Source organism: Lissotriton helveticus, chromosome 1_2, assembly GCF_964261635.1.
Source record: "Lissotriton helveticus chromosome 1_2, aLisHel1.1, whole genome shotgun sequence".
Lineage (NCBI taxonomy): Eukaryota > Metazoa > Chordata > Amphibia > Caudata > Salamandridae > Lissotriton > Lissotriton helveticus.
The window spans coordinates 437,483,845-437,505,867 of NC_136058.1; the positions used below are offsets into that span (position 1 = coordinate 437,483,845).

The 22,023-nt window shown below is 46.6% G+C and overlaps 2 protein-coding genes across 2 annotated transcripts in view; one reads left to right on the forward strand and one right to left on the reverse strand.

Annotated features, from left to right (window-relative positions):
• LOC144807666 (uncharacterized) overlaps window positions 1-22,023 on the forward strand; it is a 218,305-nt gene that overhangs the window by 60,613 nt on the left and 135,669 nt on the right. The window lies entirely within an intron of this gene.
• Window positions 214-4,402, reverse strand: LOC144807667 (uncharacterized). Its single transcript, XM_078673301.1, has 2 exons — window positions 4,370-4,402; window positions 214-3,833 (listed from the first exon to the last, which is right to left on the reverse strand). Exon 2 carries the CDS (start codon window positions 2,928-2,930, stop codon window positions 1,533-1,535), a length of 1,398 nt encoding a protein of 465 aa, XP_078529427.1. The 5' UTR covers window positions 2,931-3,833; window positions 4,370-4,402; the 3' UTR covers window positions 214-1,532.

The following is a 22,023-nucleotide window of genomic DNA, read 5'->3' on the forward strand; positions in this document are numbered from 1 at the left end:
CTCTCCTACTAAAGTGTTCTTAGCTCGCTTTTGGTACCGTGGCTTGAGCAGTATGGCCTAAGGCGCGCTCGAAGGTAAAGCAAAACAGTGGAAGTCACATATTTCAATACAGTTTATTAAAAATAGACTAGGAACTTAAGGATTCAAACCAAGTTTAGATCAAAAAGAATATTTAATATTTATTCAGAAGCAAAATCTAAAGGAGGGCTGTGATTTAAGGATTATTAATTACAAAAACAACTGTCAAAACCAAACAAAAAGGAAAATGAATTAAAAAAAAGCAGATCCACTGAATCAATCAGGAAGTCACCTACAAAATTGTAGCTGACTTCGATAGCTATGCTCGAGAGGACAAAGATACGTTTAGTCTCTGGTAATGATTAACACTGGAATTTGATGCAAGGTTTTTGGCTGAATCAGTCTCAGAAGGTGACGAGCAGCACAGAAGTGACTTGAAGTGCAAAATTCCCACAGAGTAGAGTTGGGTTATAAAGTTGAACTTGAATCCATGGTCATCAAAATGTGGGAAACTTCAAGCAGTTACAACAGCTGCGAAGTCTTCGGCGCTTCCAAGTTATGGATATGGTTCAAGGTTGATGATAAGAGCCAAAGCATGGAACCTGGCAGGCCTGAGGCATGGTTAAAGGGATAGCAGGTTCCATTTGAAACAAAAAGAAGATGGAAAGAGGCCACTCGTGTGGATCTTTGTAATACGAGGCCATGTCCCATTGGAACAGAAGTCATTAGGACTATTTAGGGTGGATCCAAGAGTGGCTTGCATATGGCTGGCCTTGTCTGTAGTTACACAAAGACTAGAGAACGATGTGGTGGGATGTTGCCGAGATTAACTACCAGTTCATCCATCACCTTTAGTTTTCCTCAATGATCAGCCCTACGTGGCACAAACATGAACAGATGTTGGTCCCATCGAGACCTACGACAAAGGGACTCCTGCTGCAGCCCCCTGGTGAGGCTCATTAAGGTTGGAAACAGTTCGAGGTTACATGCATTCCTGATCCTAGCAGCGTGGCCTCAAAGTTCAGGATCGCCTTGGCCTTTGTGGGTCAGAGCCATGGCTTATAAACACTCAGGGAGCAAAACACGCTGAATGGAATGAGGCCACAAATAGTTACAAAAGAATGAGGTTAATTCAAGCATTTCCATCCCACGCTGTGTGCTTCTTTCGGTAGACAGTTTGAAGGACAATCAATGGATCGATGTCTTTGTGGCGGCTTCATGTAAATGTTTTGTGAGGCTGAAAGCTCCATCCTCAGGGTTGACAGTGAGCACCTTTTATTCTCCCACATTGTCTCTCTTATGTGGAAAGGTTACATTCACAACTGAAGTTTTTGTTACATTGAGAGCACTGATCATTTTCTTTCTCGTTGTGGGTTCTCTCTTGTTGAATGATACTGAATCTCCAGCAGACGCTTCCCAGGCATTTAGAACAATGACAAGGTTTTTTTACAGGTAAGTTCTCGCAGGTTGAGTGAGACCAGATTTACGACTGAAATTTTCCAGCATTCAGAGAGCTAAGAAGGTTTTTCCCCAGTGTGAGTTCTCTCATGTCTAGTGAGAGTTGTTTTCAATCTGAAGCTTTTCTGGCATTCAGGGCACTGATACGGTTTATACCCAGTGTGGGTTCTTTCATGTACAGTAAGGTTGGATTTCTGACTGAAGCTTTTCCAGCATTCAGAGCACTGATAAGGTTTTTGTCCAGTGTGTGTTCTCTCATGTGTAGAGAGATTTATTTTCTTACTGAAGCTTTTCCAGCATTCAGAGCACTGATACGGTTTGAGCCCAGTATGGATTCTCTCATGTTGAGTTAAACCGGATTTGTCACAGAAACTTTTCTGGCATTCAGGGCACTGATAAGGCTTTTGTCCAGTGTGGGTTCTTTCATGATTAATTAAACCAGATCTATGTCTAAAGTTTTTTTGGCATTCAGAGCACTGATACGGTTTGAGCCCAGTATGGATTCTCTCATGTTGAGTTAAACTGGATTTGTCACAGAAAATTTTCTGGCATTCAGGGCACTGATAAGGTTTTTGTCCGGTGTGGGTTCTTTCATGATTAATTAAACCGGATCTATGTCTGAAGTTTTTTTGGCATTCAGAGCACTGATACGGTTTGAGCCCAGTGTGGGTCCTTTCATGTCTAGTAAGGTTGGATTTCTGATTGAAGCTTTTCTGGCATTCAGAGCACTGATAAGGTTTTTGTCTAGTGTGAGTTCTCTTGTGTTCAATTAAACTGCATCTCTGACTGAAAGCTTTCTGGCATTCAGAGCACTGATACGGTTTCTGCCCAGTGTGGGTCCTTTCATGTTTAGTAAGGCTGCCTTTCTGACTGAAGCTTTTCCAGCATTCAGAGCACTGATAAGGTTTTTGTCCAGTATGAGCTCTCTCGTGGTGCGAGAGAGCTGATTTACTACTGAAGCTTTTACAGCATTCAGAGCACTGGGACAGTTTATACCCAGTGTGGGTCCTATTATGTACAGAAAGGTTGGATTTACTACTGAAGCTTTTACAGCATTCAGAGCACTGATAAGGTTTTTGTCCAGTGTGAGTTACCTGATGTTGAATCAGACTGCCACTAAAACGGAAGCTTTTTTGGCACGTGGAGCACTGATACGGTTTATGCCCAGTGTGGGTTCTTTCATGTAAAGTGAGACTGGATTTCTGACTGAAGCTTTTCCAGCATTCAGAGCACTGATATGGTTTTTGCCCAGTGTGGGTTCTTTCATGCACAGTAAGGCTGGATTTGCGAGTGAAGCCTTTCCGGCATTCAGGACACTGATGGGGTTTTCGTCCAGTGCTAGTTTTCTCATGTTTAGTGAGGTGGGATTGATGGCTAAAGCTGTTCTCACAGTCATTGCTCTTATTCGAGTTGTTTGTTTCTCCAACTTGGGTCTGTTCCTGGATACATGCCATCTTAAGACTAAATCTGATTCCAGAGTCTGTACTTGTTTATGTTACACTCAACATTAACTTCTAAACTACACTGCAGGTGCTCTTCTTCACATTTGTATTTAACTAATTATAGTTTTTTTTCCTTGAGATCATTTTCCTACCTTTAAAGGCACCTATCTAACTTCTCTTATAAACTTTCATAGAGGAGCCCCTTGTGTTTACTAAGATGCTCCTCATGGATTCATTTTCTCCAAGTTATGCCCGGTGATTTTGTGACTCCAGTTTATCACATTTGATTTAGGAGTTTTAAAAGCACTGATAAGGTCTTTGGGCTTTAGTGTTTGCCTGTTAGGTATGTTTGTTCATACAACTAATGGCAGGTGATCAGGGCATGCCAGGGTGGTTTATGAATTATCAACAGCATATGCTTCCTATATTGGAAATGATAATCCAGCATCTTTGCTGTAACGACATCTGAAAAAGCGTATAAGGAGACGGAGACAAAAGCTTGCACTTTTAAACCAAGTATATTAGTCTTTTGATGGTTCTGTCACATCACAACACGTCTACGGATGCTGATCTGTTGGGGAGGGTTTGGGTCTCCAAAGCATTTCTCATAAACCATCAAACAGAATTTACTACACTGAGTATTCCCAAGTGCACTGCGTGGGGATCAATTATGGCCATTGTTCTCCTCAATTTCAGTTACTGACACTTGGTAAACATGTATGGCCATTTTACTATAGGGATTTGACAACTTTCACATTCACCAGTTTCTTCTTCACCAACATCCTCACCGTTCCTGACACATAGAATTTGTTTCTTCTCTAGAGCTCGAGAATGTTTTAACTTTCCTTGAAATAATCCTTTTAGTTGTTTTTCACTAAATTTAAACCTTCTGTTTTTCTTTCATGCTTCAATCACCTGTAGAAATGGAGTAAAAAATTGTAAATGAACACAAAGAAAAAATATTTGTGACCTTATACTTTGCACAAAGAAAGTATTGACCAAAAACAAGCCAGGAAATCAGTTGAGTATCATTTCTGATAGTGGTGAAACAGCTCGGGGACACTGTAGATCGGGAGCTTCGGATTACTGGAGCTCATGGATGTGAGAGAAAACGTATTTAATATTTAAGAAAGAAACACAAGTTGCGCATATATTGTGACACAGATTCTCAGAAGCACCCAACACTATCAATTTTCAATTTCTGTGGCAAAGGCTGGCATCAAATGAGATATTTGTAATACTTTTAAAGACTTTCAGATGTTATTTACTCCCCTGCCCACCTAGACTGTTAATCTATTCCTTTTTCCAGTGATCTAGGAAGGGACATTTTATTGAACGAAGGAATTCGCCTTGTTGTAATCACTGCTTTAAATGCCACAGTAGACTGACGCTGTGTCCAGTTAGCTGAGTGGAATTCACTATTTCAAATTGTGCGGATGATAAGGACTCACTTGATGGCCCAGAACTCATCAAACTCCTCCGTCAGGACCCAGCTACTGCAACACCTGAAAAGAGAAAAAAACAGCACAACAGTAAAGGAAACCAAAAAGGGTCAAGAAAAGAAAAACCCAAAACAGAGGAAAGAGAAAAACGGCTATCTTCCACTCTCACTACAGGGTCCAGCACAGGAAACTCTGAAGCCGATGCTTGTGAACCCATAAGTTACTTCTAAACACAGTGTCCCCAAGGTCAGCACCAGGTGCAGCTCCACTGGTCGCACCACCCTAAAGCAAGCCCTGTGTGCATGTGTGTCCACACACATGTACTGTGTCTTTTGCTTGTAGTAGAAAAGACAGAAACTGGCAGGATGGGAGGACGCAAAGAGATGGAAGCCAGATCCAGAGATGAAAAATGCCGAAAGAACGGACAGAGGGAGGAAGAGACAAATGTGCCAATAGTTAAGGAGCTGCTGGGCAAAACTGACCTAAAAAGGAACTGGACTTGCACTACACCCCCAACATTTCCAGGAGGAATGTGGCTACATCATATAATTATCAGAAGTTTGATAACAACAAGAATAGTGCACAGAGGGAGTCAAATGTTGAAGTTGAAGAGACAAAAAAAACAGATCAAGAAAGGGAAGAGAGAAAGAAGAAACAGGGGAAAAGGAAACTTAGAGTTATAGGAATCCTTACCTGACAATTATTTTATTTTTTTGTTCCTCCAAGGGTGGCAGCCACGCTGCACTGCCTGGTCATCACAGCATATCTTGAAAGGAAGTAAAGAAATTGTTTTGCGTCAGACGACTATCACACTTCATCACATTTTACAAATAACCGTCCTAAACTTCCAAAACAAAATAATTTCTTGATCTCTGGAGGCCATTGTGAAGCAACTATGGTTAATGAATAAATACTTTTTTGGTTCACCAAGAACCATGATCCCTTGCTGGAAAAGGTCTCTGTGAATATAGAGTGCACCCACAGTCTCAGAGAACAAACCCTAGCAACCCAGTCCATGTCTTCATAACCCCCATCTTTCCATTTACAGACCATGAAACTTTGGAATCAAAACAATCTGGTTTGCAAAGGTATGTTAAAGTCCTTGTATATAATTCTGCCCACCGTTCATAAATCACTCAACCAGACTCTTAGATTTATACAAACCATGCTCTCTGAGCAACTGCAATTCAAGCTCAAGCTGATGCAGAGTTTGAATGCTGAGCAATGTAAGCAACAAGGCATCAATGTGTTGGTGCTTTTGATTGATAAATTATTTAAAGGTGTGATGCGGAGGGTCAGTGTCTTGTGAGCCATATAGGATGGCGACCCAAGGACTAGAATTTGGAATTGAATCTTCACAAGACAAAGCTTATAACATTGAAATGTTGAGAACTCCATTGAAGACAATGGAGCAGCGGCAGCCTATGCAACCTGATCTAGGCCCGCTGCTCTCAACATTACAATGTCCTAATACACAGCCTCTGCCTCTCTGAAATATATGGATTGGGCAGTAGAAGGCAGAAGATAGAGCCTGCATCATGGCACACAAGAGCCTCCCGCAGCTTGCAGTGTCACTGGCGTCTCAGAGGGAAGAGGGGGGTTCTGCTTATCTCCTGCATCTCCCCGGCTCACCTGAATGATGAAAAGCAGTTTAGCCGAACCCAGGGAGAGCCAGGGGCTGACTTCAGCCTCCTTTACCACCTATTGCGGTGAATGCACAAATACAATATATCAAAGATGTAGATGTAATAAGTTGACACCCCTCAAGTTGTGAAAGGGAGGAGGGAGGGATAATGTCAGCCTCCGTGTCTTTAATGAAATCCAGATTCTCTGGTCATGTTAATAGGAGAATCGCAATTTCATTACAAGACCGGAGGCTACATTATGCATGTTCGTAGCCCCGAAGGACCACCTCAGACATATGCTCGATAGGCTTACAGTAATGACGAGCAAAGGTATTAGCATTTGACCAGTCAGCAGCTTTCAGAATATCATCCAACTTACCACCTGACCAGAAGGACTTACTGGCCATAGCTCCTCTGACAGAATGTGCTTGAAACTTAGAGAGGTCAACACCAGCGAGCTTCATGGTAGACTTAACCCATCTAGCAATGGAGGTGGAAGAAACAGGTTTGAAAGGTTTCACAAAGGAAACTAAGAGTTGATTTGCGTCATTGGGGCGCAGGAGAGACATCCTAGCGTCATATTCTTTCATGCAAGCAACCACACAAAGTTTAGGAAAGGTGTCAAAACGAGGATAGAAGATAAAATCTGACATCGTTTTGGTTCTTCTAAGTAATTCGAACTTGACACCAAACATATCATAACATCTATTTGAAATGTCTAAGCTTCTGATGTCAGAAACCCTCCTACAGGAAATTAAGCACAAGAGTGTAGCAAGCTTAAAGGAGAGAAACTTTCTATTAAGGGAAGAATTATCTGGCCAGGAACAAAAAAGGTCTGAAATGCACTTGACATCCCAAAGGGTCTGGTATTTAGGTCTAGGGGGTCTCCTTAGTCTTATACTCTTGAGGACCCTACAAATGAGAGGATTTTTACCTACTGATTTACCGTTGATAGGAGCGTGACCAGCGGAGATTGCGGATCTGAAGCAGTTAATAGAGCGATAGGAAAGGCCTCTGTCAAATTGTTCGACCAGAAAATTAACGATATTCACGACAGGAGTCTCCACGGGATCCAGACTCCTTTCCAGGCACCAATTAAACCATTTCTTCCAAATGCTGTTGTATCTAAGGTGTGTCCCAGGTGCCCAAGATTCTCCGAGAAGAGAGAGAGCTGTCGACGAAAGTCCAGACAGCTCGTTAGATTGCCTGACACTTTCCAGGCAAGAAGGTTCAAATTCCCCTCGAGAATAAGACGGTGATCTTCCCCGTCTGCGTTTGAGACCAGGCCTGGAGAGGCTGGGATCAGAAAGGGGATGTCGCATGCTAGTTCCAGGGCTGTCGGGAACCAGGCTTGGGACGGCCAAAAGGGAGTTATCAGGATCAGGGAGCATTGATCCGATCTGACCTTCTGAAGGACTCTCTGAATCCTGGCGAAAGGAGGAAAGGCATAACCCAGGAAGTGGGACCAGGGTTGGAGAAACGCGTTCACAGCAAGAGCGCCCGGGTCTGGCATCCAACTGAAGTAGTTGGGAAGTTGGAAGGTAAGCCTGCTGGCGAATAGATCCACGTCCATGGGACCCCAAAAGTGGGAGAGGGAATTGAAGACGTTCACATCGAGTTTCCAGTCCGAGAAGTCTATAAGGAATCTCGAATTCCAGTCTGCTGAAATGTTCGATTTCCCGGGGAGATATTCCGCCCTGAGGGAGATTTTGTATTCCAGACAGAACATCCAAAGTCTCCTTGCAAGATTTGAGAGATCCGCAGATCTCGTCCCTCCAAGGCGATTGATATAGGCCACAGCGGAAACGTTGTCCATCTTCAGAACAACGGACCTCCCTTGGATGGAGTGTTTGAAGCTCATAAGAGCGTATAAGCCAGCCGTTAATCCCAGAAAATTTATGTGTTGGGAGGATTCCGATAGGGTCCAAACCCCACCGGTGTCCTGGTCCCCCAAACGAGCACCCCAGCCATGAAGACTGGCGTCTGATTCTAGGACAAAATCCGGGGATGAGCCGAAGATAGCTTTGCCGTTCCAGGCGTCTAAGTTCTCCAGCCACCAAATGAGCTCTGTTCTGGCATCCGGATCCAGAGAGACAAGGTCCCCATACCACAGACCTGAATTGAGAGCATTCCTCTTTATTCTCTGAAGTGCACGGTAGTTCAGAGGGCCGGGAAAAATAGCCTGGATGGAAGAAGAAAGGAGCCCAAGAAGTCTGGCTAGTTCGCGGAGAGTTAAAGACTCTTGTTTCAGAACGGACCTGATCTCCTTCCGGATCTTGGCAATCTTCTTGGCCGGAAGAAGGAGGAGACATTTTGTGGTGTCTAGAGTGAAGCCGAGGAATTCTATAGTTCTGCAGGGAGAGAGCATGGATTTGTCTCTGTTGATGATGAACCCTAGGCTCTCTAACAGGTTCATGGAGGTTTCTAGATCTCTTAGGAGGTCTGAATGTGATTGGGACATGATAAGAATATCGTCCAAGTAAATGATGAGGCGGATACCTCTCTCTCTTAGAATTGTAACGACACACTTCATGATCTTGGTAAAGCACCAAGGGGCAGAAGAGAGGCCGAAGGGAAGAGCTTGGAACTGGTAGAGATGTTCCTTCCAAGCAAATTGAAGGAAGGGTTGATGTTCCTTGTACATGGGAATCGTGAAGTAAGCGTCCTTCAGGTCTAACTTGGCCATCCAGTCCCCTTCCAGAAGGAGATCCCTCAGGAGGTGGATACCCTCCATTTTGAAATGGCGATAAACTAGGAATTTGTTGACTTCTCGAAGGTTTATTACGGGTCTCCAACCCTTGTCCTTTTTCTGAACGAGAAACAGTGTGCTTATGAATCTTGCATCGGACCAGGGAACCTCCACTATTGCGTCCTTTTTGAGCATGGAAGCGATTTCTTCCTCCACGATCTTTTCTTGATCTTCTGAGAGGACAAAGGGGCGGGGTAAGTGTGACTGGACGGGAATCTGTAAGAAGTCTATCCTGAAACCCATGACGGTCTCTAAAACCCATGGGTCTTGGGTAATTGAATCCCAAACATGATAAAACTGTTTTAGCCTGCCCCCTACTATGGGAGGGATAGAAAAAGGAGTAGTACTGACTTGTAGAGTTGGAGGTGTTGGAAGTACCTCGACCTCTTGAGCCGCGGTTTCTCGGGCCTCTTCCTCTCTGGGGAAAGAAGGGTTGTCTAGGGGGGTAGAAGCCCCTGCCTGTTCCTCTGAAGGATGAATAGGGTCGTTGGTTGCCTCGGCCGGAAGAGCGACCCCTTCTACCGGCCTGGCCAAAAAGGTTGTTGTTGAACACCCGCCTCAGGTTACTTTGGGCTCTGTCGAGGGCGGTGAAGGTGGAAACGTATTTGCCAATTTCTTTGATAATGTCCTCTCCGAAGAGGAGGCCCCTGGGGTTCTGGGAGGGCTCTTTTTCAGCCATATCACCTAATTTAGGGTCAATCTTGTTCAAAATGGACCTTCTTCGTTCAATATTTAAGCTCGAGTTGGCATTACCAAGGAGGACGATGGCCCTCTGGCTCCATCCTCGGACAAGATCAGTATTTAAGGGTGTGGAGGAGAGGTGGGATTGCTCGGCCATATCGAGGATCCTAACAAGGGGTCCCAAGACGTCCAGGAGGCGGTCTTGGCAGCCTTTAAGGGCTCTTTCCAATCCTTTTCTGGGGTCTCGCCCTAATTTAAACAAGAATTTGATAAGACTAGGATCTAGGTTGGGGGTTTGACAAACCCTCTCATCGATGGTAGGTCTGGGGGATTCAGACCTCATAGTATTCCTGGTGTTTCTGTCTAAAAGGTTTCTCAACCAACGAGAAACGAATTTAGAAACATGATCCTGCGGGAACCATTTAGAACTGTTGGGGTGAGAGATGTTCAGGGGAGAGAACATCTCCTCTCCGACAGGATTGAGAATAATATTCTTAGAGGAGGGTTCCGGGTCAGGTTGGGAGTTAAAGTCATGGTGGACCTCATCCAGGTCGAAGACGAATTCGTCTGAAAGGTCTTTGGAGGCATTATCATCAAAGGAGGATGAGGAGGAGTCAAGACCAACATTCTTCCTTTTTTCGTTAGCACTATCCCAAAGTGTGTCGCGAGGGACACCATACACATTTGTGCCGCCATGGGCACCGATCAGGGTAGTGTCCCGAGGGACATCAGGTTCAAGTGGGGCGCGATGGCCACCCATCCAAAGCGAGGTGCTAAGACCTCCTGTACTGTGAGAGGCGCTAGGGCCCGCAGTGCTTTCGCAATGTTTGGTCTTTTTGGGTCTCTTACCGTGTAGGGGAGGATCCTGAGGATCACACGGTCTTTTGGAGAGCATAACTTCTTTAAGAGAAGACATCATACATGCTTTAATTTCCTGCTGAAGGAATTTTTTGAGGGAGTTGTCAAGGGGGGCCGGTGAACTAGCAGTGGCGTCATCGGAATCCATGTCAGACATGGTGTAGTAGGGTCAGAAGAGGGTATTAGCAGGTAGAGTAAGCAACTTCTCCTCTTTATTTCCTCCTTCCTCTATCACCTCCTCTTTTTTTTTTTTTTTAGGTATTATTATTGTTTTTTGATATATTTTTTTTTTTTTTTGGTTTGTAAGGGGTAAATCTATTTATGAGGGACGTGTAAATCTAATCAGGGAATATATCACAGGGTAAAGGGGGGGTTTAAGCATGAAAGGGCAGTTACAGCATGTAAGGGCAGTCAATCCGGTTTAAGTACTGTTAATCCGGCTTTAATATGGATTAAAAGAGCCTTGGGGGATGTTTATAGCGTTTGTAGCACTAACGCAATGCGTGGAAGTCTCTCCGGCGGCTGGAGCGGAGCAACTGGCAAAATTGCCGAGGAGTGCTCGAGCTCAGCCGCCGGGGAGAGGAAAGTCGCTTGGGAGGAAAGGCACGCAACGCGGGCGTTGCTAAGGTGCCTTCCTCCAAGCGGCGCTTGCTCCGGGAAACCGGAGAAAAGGAAGCAAAGCAGTCGGGAAGGCGAAAGCGCCGAGAAAGCAGTCGGAAAGGCGAAATCTCAGACGGGTGAGAGGCGGGCAGCGAAGGGGACGCTGCGGGGTCAGACAGGAGAAGGGTGTGAGGGAGAGCGAAGGACGACCATAAATTGGAAGTCCATGGAGGGGGGGGGGGTGGGGGAGGTAGAACCAGCGCCACCCGGGTGATAACAAGAACGTCCCTGGAAGGGGCAGGGCGCAATAGGATTAAAAACTACATAACAATTCAACAATTAAAATTAGCAAAACGACATTTACATAGCGGACCCTGAACACAATATGAAAAAGGCATTAGATAAAGATATAAGCCCAAAATAGCTTAAACAATACAAGGAAATTGCCATAAAATAGCGTATCAAGTAAAGATATGAGAGAGAAAGAAAGTAGTGACTTATCTGCTGGCGAGCCGCTTTTAAAAGAGGCAGATCATCTCCTAGATACATCCTTTGTTATGACTCTAGAACTTTATCCTTTGTGATGTAGTGCGGCTGTGTGAGTTGCTATTAAAGGATAAATGCATAATGTAGCCTCCGGTCTTGTAATGAAATTAACCACTGTGGTCCAGCATGCAGCTGTTAACTGTTGAACATTCATAGCAACAGCTGTGAAACAAAGGTTTCGGAGTACCGGAGGTGTTTCAACCCCCTAGGTCTCTGGGACACCTTTGTTTTATTAATTAACACATTCTGCCCTCATGGGGCAAACAGTGTAATGACCTTATAGTCAGCCATAGCAGGCAATACTACCCATTAAAGTACCGCTCCCTTGATAAAGGCCCTTGCCTTCTGAGCTACAACAAGCTTCAAAGCTATATTACAGGTTTCAAATAATTACTAAAGGCATAAACATGGGTACTCAGTCAGAGAAATAATTATCATAATATTGCAAGAGACTGAGAAAAGACAGACTCAGAAATAACTCTAGCTGTAAAGTCAATAGACAGACCACCATAACAAATGTGTGCTAAGAAATAAGATAATATTTTTCTATAATATCAAATAGCAAACTGATATAGAATCTGCTTAGTTAACAATCAAGGAATCGTTCTTAAGTTTTTAGACAGAGAAACACATTATTGACATGGTTCATGATGAGGTAAAAATGACAGCAATCAATGAATGTTCATGAAAACATGGCACAACAAAATGTAATTTAATAAACTACACCCACAAAATGAATAATTAATTGTGACTCTTCCCCATAAAGCCACAAGTCATTTTACAAGGTAATTCTCTAACATAATAACTGGATCTTAATCACAGTTTAAGTTTGTGGCCATTCATCATTGACCCAATTTGTACGGGAATATTTGCTGACAGCTTATTAGTTGTTTATTAGAAATGCCAATAACTTGGACTCCTTACCCAAGAGGGGTGGGTTGGGAGCTCCTGTAAGTCTGACTGTGGAACGGGTAGCTCTTTTATTGATTAAAAGTGATGCTGGATTCCCATCTACGTCTTCTTCTACAAAAGAGCCACTCTGGGTGACCTCTAGGACTGCACCAAGCATGCCATCCTTCTCCCGTCTCAGGCACCGTCATTGTGTCTGATTCAGTCCAGTAGAAACTCCTAGTGTAGATGCAAGTTGTGGAAAATCCTTATTAATCACTAATGGATTTTGTTGAAATCCTAAATTTGTTGAGAATTTGGCGTTCTATTCTGCATTGGGCTGTGGGACTATCTGGACTGAAGGCATGTTCCAATTTATCTGCCTTTGATTCTGCATGCTCGTCACAGAGGCCAGTTGGGTTGGGTCCATTGACTGAGACATCCCATTCGGTGCCATCTGATTCATGTTCAAGTTTCCCAGATTCCTGCAAACATCGCAAGGATCGTGTCTTATTCTGCACATTATTAGTGTTTGAGGTATTTAAATTGCCACGGTTAGTAAAACCTATACCCTGAGCAGGGCCGGACTGGCCGTAATGGGCTTCGGGTGTTTCCCCGGGAGGCTGGAACAGTGGGGACCAATTCTTCAGTGCTGGGAAACATATTGGTCACTGGGGCTGGTTTTTCTGTGGTGCTGCTATATCGCCCCCCAGCAACAAAAGAAGCAGGGAGCTGGTCCGTCATAATTGTCAGGCCTGGTTTGGGCTCCCAGTCCGGCCCTGACCCAGAGGAACAAAATTTCCTCCTTGCACATACTGAATATCATTACTCTGCACACCAACGCCGTGCATATCCAAATTCACACCAGCAACAAACCCAGAATCAAAACGAGAATACAATCCGTGAGAACCACTTTCGTCACCCGTTTGGTAAAATGTTGTCTGAGCCATCATTATTTTTATTTTGATCTTCTTCTGCTTAGAAATAAAATTGTCACTAGAGTACTTTGGTTACAACAAAGTCTCATCCAGAACGTTGGTCTGCAGCCCCTCACATTTTGCTGGATAGGTGCACTAACCTCTGGATGCAACGCTAAATGATGCGTCCTCTTTTACCCGGTCTTCGACTTTGCAATATTATCTTATAATACATAATAAAATATTTTGAGGCGCTTCACTCTGTGGCTCTTCAATTGGCCAGTTTACAAACAACTTACACTCATTCCACAAATCTCTTGGGACAACAATTAACAAACTTAACTCAGCTCTCGACCACCCTGCCTGGACGAACAGGTCTCATCTCCACTGCATCCCTCCTGGACAGGCCTCACCTCCTCTGCACCCCTGGACAGGCCTCACCTCCTCTGACCCCTGGACAGGCCTCGCCTCCTCTGCACCCCTTGACATGCCTCACCTCCTCTGCACCCCTGGACAGGCCTCTCCCCCTCTGACCCCTGGACAGTCCTCGCCTCCTCTGCACCCCTTGACAGGCCTCACCTCCTCTGCACCCCTAGACAGGCCTCACCTCCTCTGCACCCCTGGACAGGCCTCACCTCCTCTGCACCCCTGGACAGGGCTCACCTCCTCTGACCCCTGGACAGGCCTCGCCTCCTCTGCACTCCTTGACAGGCCTCACCTCCTCTGCACCCCTGGACAGGCCACTCCCCCTCTGACCCCTGGACAGGCCTCGCCTCCTCTGCACCCCTTGACAGGCCTCACCTCCTCTGCACCCCTGGACAGGCCTCTCCCCCTCTGCACCCCTGGACAGGCCTCACGTCCTCTGACCCCTGGACAGGCCTAACCTCCTCTGCACCCCTTGACAGGCCTCACCTGCTCTGCACCCCTGGACAGGCCTCTCCTCCTCTGCACCCCTGAACAGGCCTCTCCTCCTCTGCACCCCTGGACAGACCTCATCTCCTCTGCCCACCTGGACAGGCCTCACCTCCTCTGCACCCCTGGACAGGCCTCACCGCATCTGCACCCCTGGACAGGCCTCGCCCCCTCTGCACCCCTGGATACAGGCCTCACCTCCTCTGACCCCTGGACAGACCTCACCTCCTCTGCACCCCTGGACATGCCTCACCTCCTCTGACCCCTGGATAGGCCTCACCTCCTCTGACCCCTGGACAGGCCTCACCTCCTCTGCACCCCATGACAGGCCTCACCTCCTGGACAGGCCTCACCTCCTCTGCACCACTGGACAGGCCTCACCTCCCCTGCACCCCTGGACAGGCCTCACCTCCTCTGACCCCTGGACAGGCCTCACCTCCTGGACAGGCCTCTCCTCCTCTGCTCCCCCTGGACAGGCCTCACCTCCTCTGACCCCTGGACAGGCCTCTCCTCCTCTGCACCCCTGGACAGCCTCTCCTCCTCTGCACCCCTGGACAGGCCTCTCATCCTCTGCACCCCTGGACAGGCCTCACCTCCTCTGCACCCCTGGACCGGCCTCAGCTCCTCTGCACCCCTGGACAGGCCTCACCTCCTCTGCACCCCTGGACAGGCCTCACCTCCTCTGCATCCCTGGACAGGCCTTCCCTCCTCTGCACCCCTGGACAGGCCTCACCTCCTCTTCATCCCTGGACAAGGCTAACCTCTGATGTAGCCCTGGACAGGCCCAACTTCCGCTGCACCCCATGACAGGCCTCACCTCCTCTTAATCCCTGGACAGGCCACTCTTCCTCTGCTCCCCTGGACAGACCTCACCTCCTCTATACCCCTGAACAGGCCTCACCTCCTCTCCTCCTCTGGACAGACCTCACCTCCTCTGCACCACTGGACAGGCCTCACCTCCTCTGCACCCCTGGACAGGCCTAACCTCCTCTGCACCCCTGGACAGGCTTCACCTCCTCTGCACCCCTGGACAGGCCTCACCTCCTCTGCACCCCTGGACAGGCCTCTCCTCCTCTGTACCACTGGACAGGCCTCAGCTCCTCCGCTACCCACTCAGGCTCAGGGGGGGTGGAATCTGATCCATGGATTCATACATTGCAACCAAGTGAGTTAGCAGCTCTCCTACCATAGCAGAAACCTGTCCAGGCTCTCTCCTCCTCCTAGGAGGGGGGGGGGTCTGCGAGAGTCTGTCAGGCCTCTTTCCTCCTCTGCAGCAGGCTGGACACACAAGGAGAGGCCGAAAGTGATGTCACCACTGCTTCTGGTGCTGTTTCTGCCGCCGCTGACCCGGAAGAGGAAACCCTTCTCCCTTTCATCCAATATGCAGCTCAGTGGGTTTCATCAGTGGGCGAGGAGCGCCCTCTGGTGGCCGCTGACGGAACCACCGCCTCCAGGCTCCAGCAGGGAAACAAGCTTTGGTGACTGTAAAGACCTGGGTTTTTAAATGTCACGGAGGTGTGGACACTCACAGTCCATGACAGGGTCTTGTATGGGAAACAAGCATTGGCGCCTGCAAAGGAACAGACATGACATTCATGAGTGAATTTAAATGACGACTTGTATTTCATTCAATGTGTGCAATGTAGACACAGCTGCTGCAATGAGACTGGGCAGCGTTTCTAATGTTCCTGTTCCTGGGGGTGATTTTTTATATTTGACAGGGCCGTGAATCCTCAAACCATAGCTGCCAAGGTTTCAGATTGCTATGGGTGACATTTTCATAATTTCAGTGAAATTATGAGTGACATTTCAATGACTATGAGTGACACTGACTTGCGGCGGGCAAAATCAAGTAATGAAGATTAGGGAAACAGATAAATATCAGAAATTACCCCCATTTGAGCAACAAGAAACTCTAACAAGGTCTTAAAACTGCAGCAAATCAGCAGAAATGGAAGGAAGGGCACTAACCGGAGACAGCAGCATGACTGCAGCTCTCAGAGACAGAGACGTTTTCCCCCTGAAATAAAACCAAACACATAAGTCCATGGAAAAAGCGAAATATCAGAAATTACTACGCCCTTTAAAACAGTAATAAGCTTTGGAAAGACGTTCAAGCTTCTACATAGCCTCTGAATTGCAAACTTACTAACCTACAGCCCCTTTCTAAGATGAATGTTACTGGAAGGGGGCCTGCTACAAAAGGCATATGTTTTAAAACTCACTATTGACAGGGGAGTGGGTCAAAGAAATTATACAACTCCACCACCCCGAACACCCTAAGGCAAAGTATACAAACAAGAAGGGGTGGAGAGATTAGAGTACACGTGTAACAACACGAGACAGAAAAAATAGATCGGTTTTGAAAACTGCCCTCACTCACACACAAAAGTGTGTGACATGCTTCATCGTCGGGTCTGCTTACAAAACGGCCTGGTGTAGCCACACTCAGGGCGGAGCATAAGGGAAGGTGAAAAACTAATAATGTTTTGAGAACCTAGTCTTCTCTTCTAACACGACCCATCCTCATTCTTTTTAACCCCTTCCATGCTGATGACGACCCCCAGCCATCATACACTACGGGGCTCGTGTGCTGATGACGGCTGGGGGCCATCATAAACCCGCCCACTCGCGATTCTGCCGCACAGGCGCAGAATCACAGCCGCATGGAAGGGGTTAATCCTGGTTGTGGATCCTATAAATAAAGGTTTCATAGGTATCCACAAACCAGTTTTAAAGCACTTTCCCATTAACTGCACTTTGTCTTATCACCATTCCCAGTCACAGGGTGATATTCACTGTTCTATCACTTGGTTTGTTACATTTGTGTTGTGTCTTGTCATTTCTCAATATTTTATTATTTTTTCCCCTTCCCTTATGCTCCGCCCTGAGTGTGGCTCCACCAGGGCGTTTTGTAAGCATATGTTTTAAAACTTCATGGGATATAAATTGCACACAGATGATCAATCATGGTAATTAAGAAATCATTTTTAGAAGCATTAAATGTGAACTGTAACTCGTCCAAGCATGTTTTTTTTTAAGGGACCACTTCTCCATTTCCATCTTCATACTGCTTTTCAAAAAAGGTTTTTGTTTTGGCGTTTATAAAAACAGAAGAGCTCAGGTCTTACAAGCAATACTCTGCTTAGGCCGCATGTGGAGTGCAGGGCACGTGCACACTCCAGTACGGATGACAGCGCTAGGTCAGGTGTAACATGAAAACAAAGTACAGAACTCCCATGATTGCTTTTAGGTGACCTCAAGACGCCACAATGTACTAAAGAAACAGCCCATGGAAAATAAAATGCAATAGTTTAGACAAAAACGCAGTCATGTAGCTAAGAACCGGAGTATGTGCAAAACAAGAGAGGTTCGGTATTAAATACACTCGTATCACTGCTAAACAATTCCCAAGCAGGCCTCTGCAACAGATTATGAAATAACTGCATAACATTATGATGTGAATGCAGAGCCCGCACACTGCCCAGATGAACAGAAGGGCCCTGCACACATTTGTTTTCAGAAGTTGCTGTCACGGAGAGCTACAACATAGATACTGAGCACGTGAACTGAGCTGAATTAAGATCGCTAGAAGAAACCAAGAGAACCCGTTTACTAAATAGATTAATTCAGTCTAAAAACAACGCTACATTGGCACAACTTAGCTGAATAGCTTAACAATTGTGACAAATGAGGCCTCTGTCTTTACAACAATGGAATAAGACACCTACAATGTATTTGCATGTCTTGTAAAAAAAAAGCTCTGCCAGACACGCTAATTACATGATGAAAGAGAGCGCACGACGGGAACGTTGTACCACACATAAATCAAGGACAATTTGCAATTAAAGAAGTTTTTACTTTTTAAGGAACGCTACAAATTGAAGATATTTTCCATTCTTATTGAACGATGCCACTCCAGTAAGCGAAAACATATCCGGGACTGCATAGAAGAGGGTTTCGCTGTGAATAAGCAGCACAAACTTTTACTATTTAGTACAAACAACTCAGGTCACAAACTGGCAGTGAAAGCATTAGGACCGGCAGTACTGGCAGCGCGCTAGCGCTATTAATAAAATGTAAAGTACACTTTGAAGAAAACGGATACCTCTTGGGGAGCAGCAATTGTATGGGCCGGACCTCGCCGCAATGACTACCTCCGACAATCAACTCTCTCCCGCTGCTTTGCACCACATCAGGGTTTGCATTTCTCTGCTGCTTTCTTGTCCACCTCCCTCTTCAGGGGCTCACTCATAAAACAAGGAAAGAAGCAGGTTGTAGTCACAATAAAGTCATGAGACAGAACCATCAGGTGTGACCCACACATGGGTCTCTCACTCAGTGGAGGGGGTCTGAGGATGGAGGGGGTGTTTCACCCACACAGGGGTCTCTCACTCAGTGGAGGGTGTCTGAGGATGGAGGGGGTATTTCCCCCACACAGGGGTCTCTCACTCAGTGGATGGGGTCTGAGGATGGAGGGGGTATTTAACGCACACAGGGGTCTCTCACTCAGTGGATGGGGTCTGAGGACCGAGGGGATATTTCACCCACACAGGGACGGTGGCGAGGGCGAGGGCAAGGTCAGCGGAGCAAAGCTGGCGGTTCGGGGTATAGACGATGAGTCGTCTGCAGAGGTACGCTGGTCCGGTTTTGTGGAGTGCCTTGTATGTTTGGGTGAGGCGCTCGAAGGTGATCCTCTTGTTGACGGGGAGCCAATACAGGTCTCTCAGGTGGGATGTGATGTGGCTGTGGCGGGGGATGTCGAGGCTGAGGCTTGCAGAGGCATTCTGTAGGCGTTGTAGTTGTTTCTGGAGTTTGGCCGAGGTTCCTGCATAGAGGGCGTTGGCGTAGTCCTGCCTGCTGGTGACGAGGGCCTGGGTGACTGTCCTTCTGGTTCCGGTGGGGTTCCATCTGTAGATCTTGCGGAGCATGCGGAGGGTGTTGAAGCAGGAGGAGGATACAGCGTTGACTTGCTGGGTCATTGACAGCGATGAGTCCAGGATGGACCCCAGATTGCTTGCGTGGTCAGTGGGAGTCGATGAAGCTCCCAGTGTGACGGGCCATCAGGAGTCGTCCCAGGTAGACGGGGTGCAGCCGACTTGTCCGAGTTCCGTTTCAGACGGCTGTTCTTCATTCATTCGGTGACTGCCTTCATTCCTTCGTGGAGGTTGGTTTGGGCGGTGGTGGGGGGCTTGGTGAGGGAGATGATCAGCTGGGTGTCGTTGGCGTATGAGATGATGTTGAGGTCATGCGATCGGGCTGTGGGGGTGAGAGGTGCCATGTAGATGTTGAAGAATGTCGTGCTGAGGGATGATCCTTGGGGTACACCGCAGATGATCTTGATGGCTTTAGATCGGAACGGAGGGAGGCGAACACTCTGGGTTCTGCCAGTGAGGGAGGAGATGGTCCAGTCCAGGGCTTTGTCGCGGATCCCTGCGTTGTGGAGGCGTGTGCGTATGGTGTGGTGGCAGACGGTGTTGAAGTCGGTCAAAAGGTCCAGGAGGATGAGGGCCGCAGTTTCTCCATTGTCCAGCAGGTTCCTGATGTCATCGGTGGCGGCGATGAAGGCAGTTTCGATGCTGTGGTTGCTGCGGAATCCGGATTGGGATGGGTCCAGGATGTTGTTCTCCTTGAGGAAGAGGGTCAGTTCCCTGTTGACAATCTTCACAATGACTTTTGCTGGGAACGGGAGTAGGGAGATGGGCCGGAAGTATTTGAGGTCCTTAGGGTTCGCCTTGGATTTCTTGAGTAGGGCGTTGATCTCTGCGTGCTTCCAGCTCTCCGGTAAGGTGGCGGTCTCGAAGGAGTTGTTGATGATCTGGCGGAGATGGGGTGCAATGGTGGAGCTTGCTTTGTTGAAGATGTGGTGCGGGCAGGGGTCTGATGGTAAGCCGAAGTGGATGGTGTTCATGATTTTGATGGTGTTGTCATCGTTGACATGGGTACAGGAGAGCAGGGGGTTGGTGTGGCTGGGGGGCGGTGAGTCGGAGAAGTCGGTGGCTGTTGGGGGGGCCTGGTTGTTGAAGCTGTTGTGGATGTCTGCGATCTTACAGCGGAAGAAGGTGGCTAGGGAGTCGCATAGGTCTTGCGATGGCACGATGTTGTTGGAGTTGGAGCTGGGGTTGGAGAGTTCCTTCATGATGTTGAAGAGCTCTTTGCTGTTCTGTGCGTTGTTGTAAAGCGTTCCTTGAAAGAAGTCCTTTTGGCAGTTTGAATGAGTTGGTGGTGTCTGCGGATGGCACTCTTTTGGGCTGCATTGCTGTCCGGTGTCTGTTCGAGGTGCCACTTCATCTCGACCCTTCAACAGGTCTGCTTGGATGCCTGGAGGTCGGCAGTGAACCAGATGGCTTTTCTGTTGGTGCATCAGTTTGAAGGTTTCTTAATCGGGGCGAGAGTGTTGGCACAGTCGTCGATCCATTGCCTGAGGATGCGGGTAGCAGTATTGGTGTCGGTTTAAACAACAAAAAAGCATCAAGGGTACAAGGCAATATGGCCGCACCTATCTACAATTTGGTCTCTTGTGTACAATGAGAATGGGTGCCAAGAACCTGAAGCCACATACCCCTAGGCTTCCCAGGGCAGTCAACCCAAATTTCACAACAAAACACAATGGTTCAGCACTCCACAGTGAATAATAATGAGCCAATACATTTTGAAGAATCCGTTCAGTAGAGCTTAAAAAATTATTTTATTCTTATTTCTTCATGCAAAGCGTAGCCAACGCGTTTCGTCCAGAGGACTTCTTCAGGGCTACAAAATTAAATATACAGAGATATACATATTACAAACCACTATTTACAGATAAAAAACAGATATTTTAATACTTCAATACACCATAACTTCAAAATACATGATTACTTAGTACAAGTTAAAAAAATGAGACTTTTGCTTTGTAAGCGGACTACAGTCACCTACTAGACGGATTTCCTTACATGTTCATATTCGTTTTACAAAACACATCAGAGCACAGTGATATTTCAGAATTTAACAGAAGGAGAGAAAGAGAGCCTATTTACATATTTCTGTGACTTTACATTTCCAATGGGAAGGCGCTGATCATACATATGTATGTTATGTTTACTTATCAAGTAGATACTATGTTGATCCTAGAATTTTCTACGTTATTCTGATTTCTGATTCTGAAAGGTAGTGAATAGATGTCAACTGTTGATTTTAACGACCAATAGGTGCATTCACGGATGTAATGGTTCAGAGACGCAAAAGTGTGCCGGGATGGCCACCTAGTGTATAGAGAGGAATGTTCTTCTTACTCATACTGATATTTTATGGACATTATGATTGTCCCAGTATCCAACACTAAGGTTTCTACATACCTTGACAATATGTTATTTGTACGTCCTTCGATTATTTGCTTCAATATGTTTAGCAACAACAGGTTCCTTGGATTGTTCAAGGTTTCTCAACCAGTCATTGTGGCGCTTGTAATCCCCCTTTGTAAAAGGATAAATAAATAAAGTCATGTATAGACGTTGTTTGCATTATACGTCCTACACATATTTATGTTAAAAGCATAGAGAAGGACTGAGCCACCAAACATGTGTTGTTACCCATCACGTAATGATAAGGATCAGGAAATACCAGATGTAGGGTGCACTGCTCCTCCGAGCATCCACGGACAGTCTCAAGGGCCCAAGAAACCTGCGATCAAACAAGGGTCCCACCAGCGGCCACAGAGCATATTACGTGCTCCACAGCCGCCGGCGGACCCGCATCAAAACACGGACAACCAAGCTCCAGGAGATCCCCCGGGTGCACCAATTCGCACCGCCCAAAACTAGTATTTCACCGGTCATGTTTTCAATTCCAGAATGGCCAGGACTTACAAAACGATCATAAAATATAAGAAGCCCGTGCTCAAACAACCAC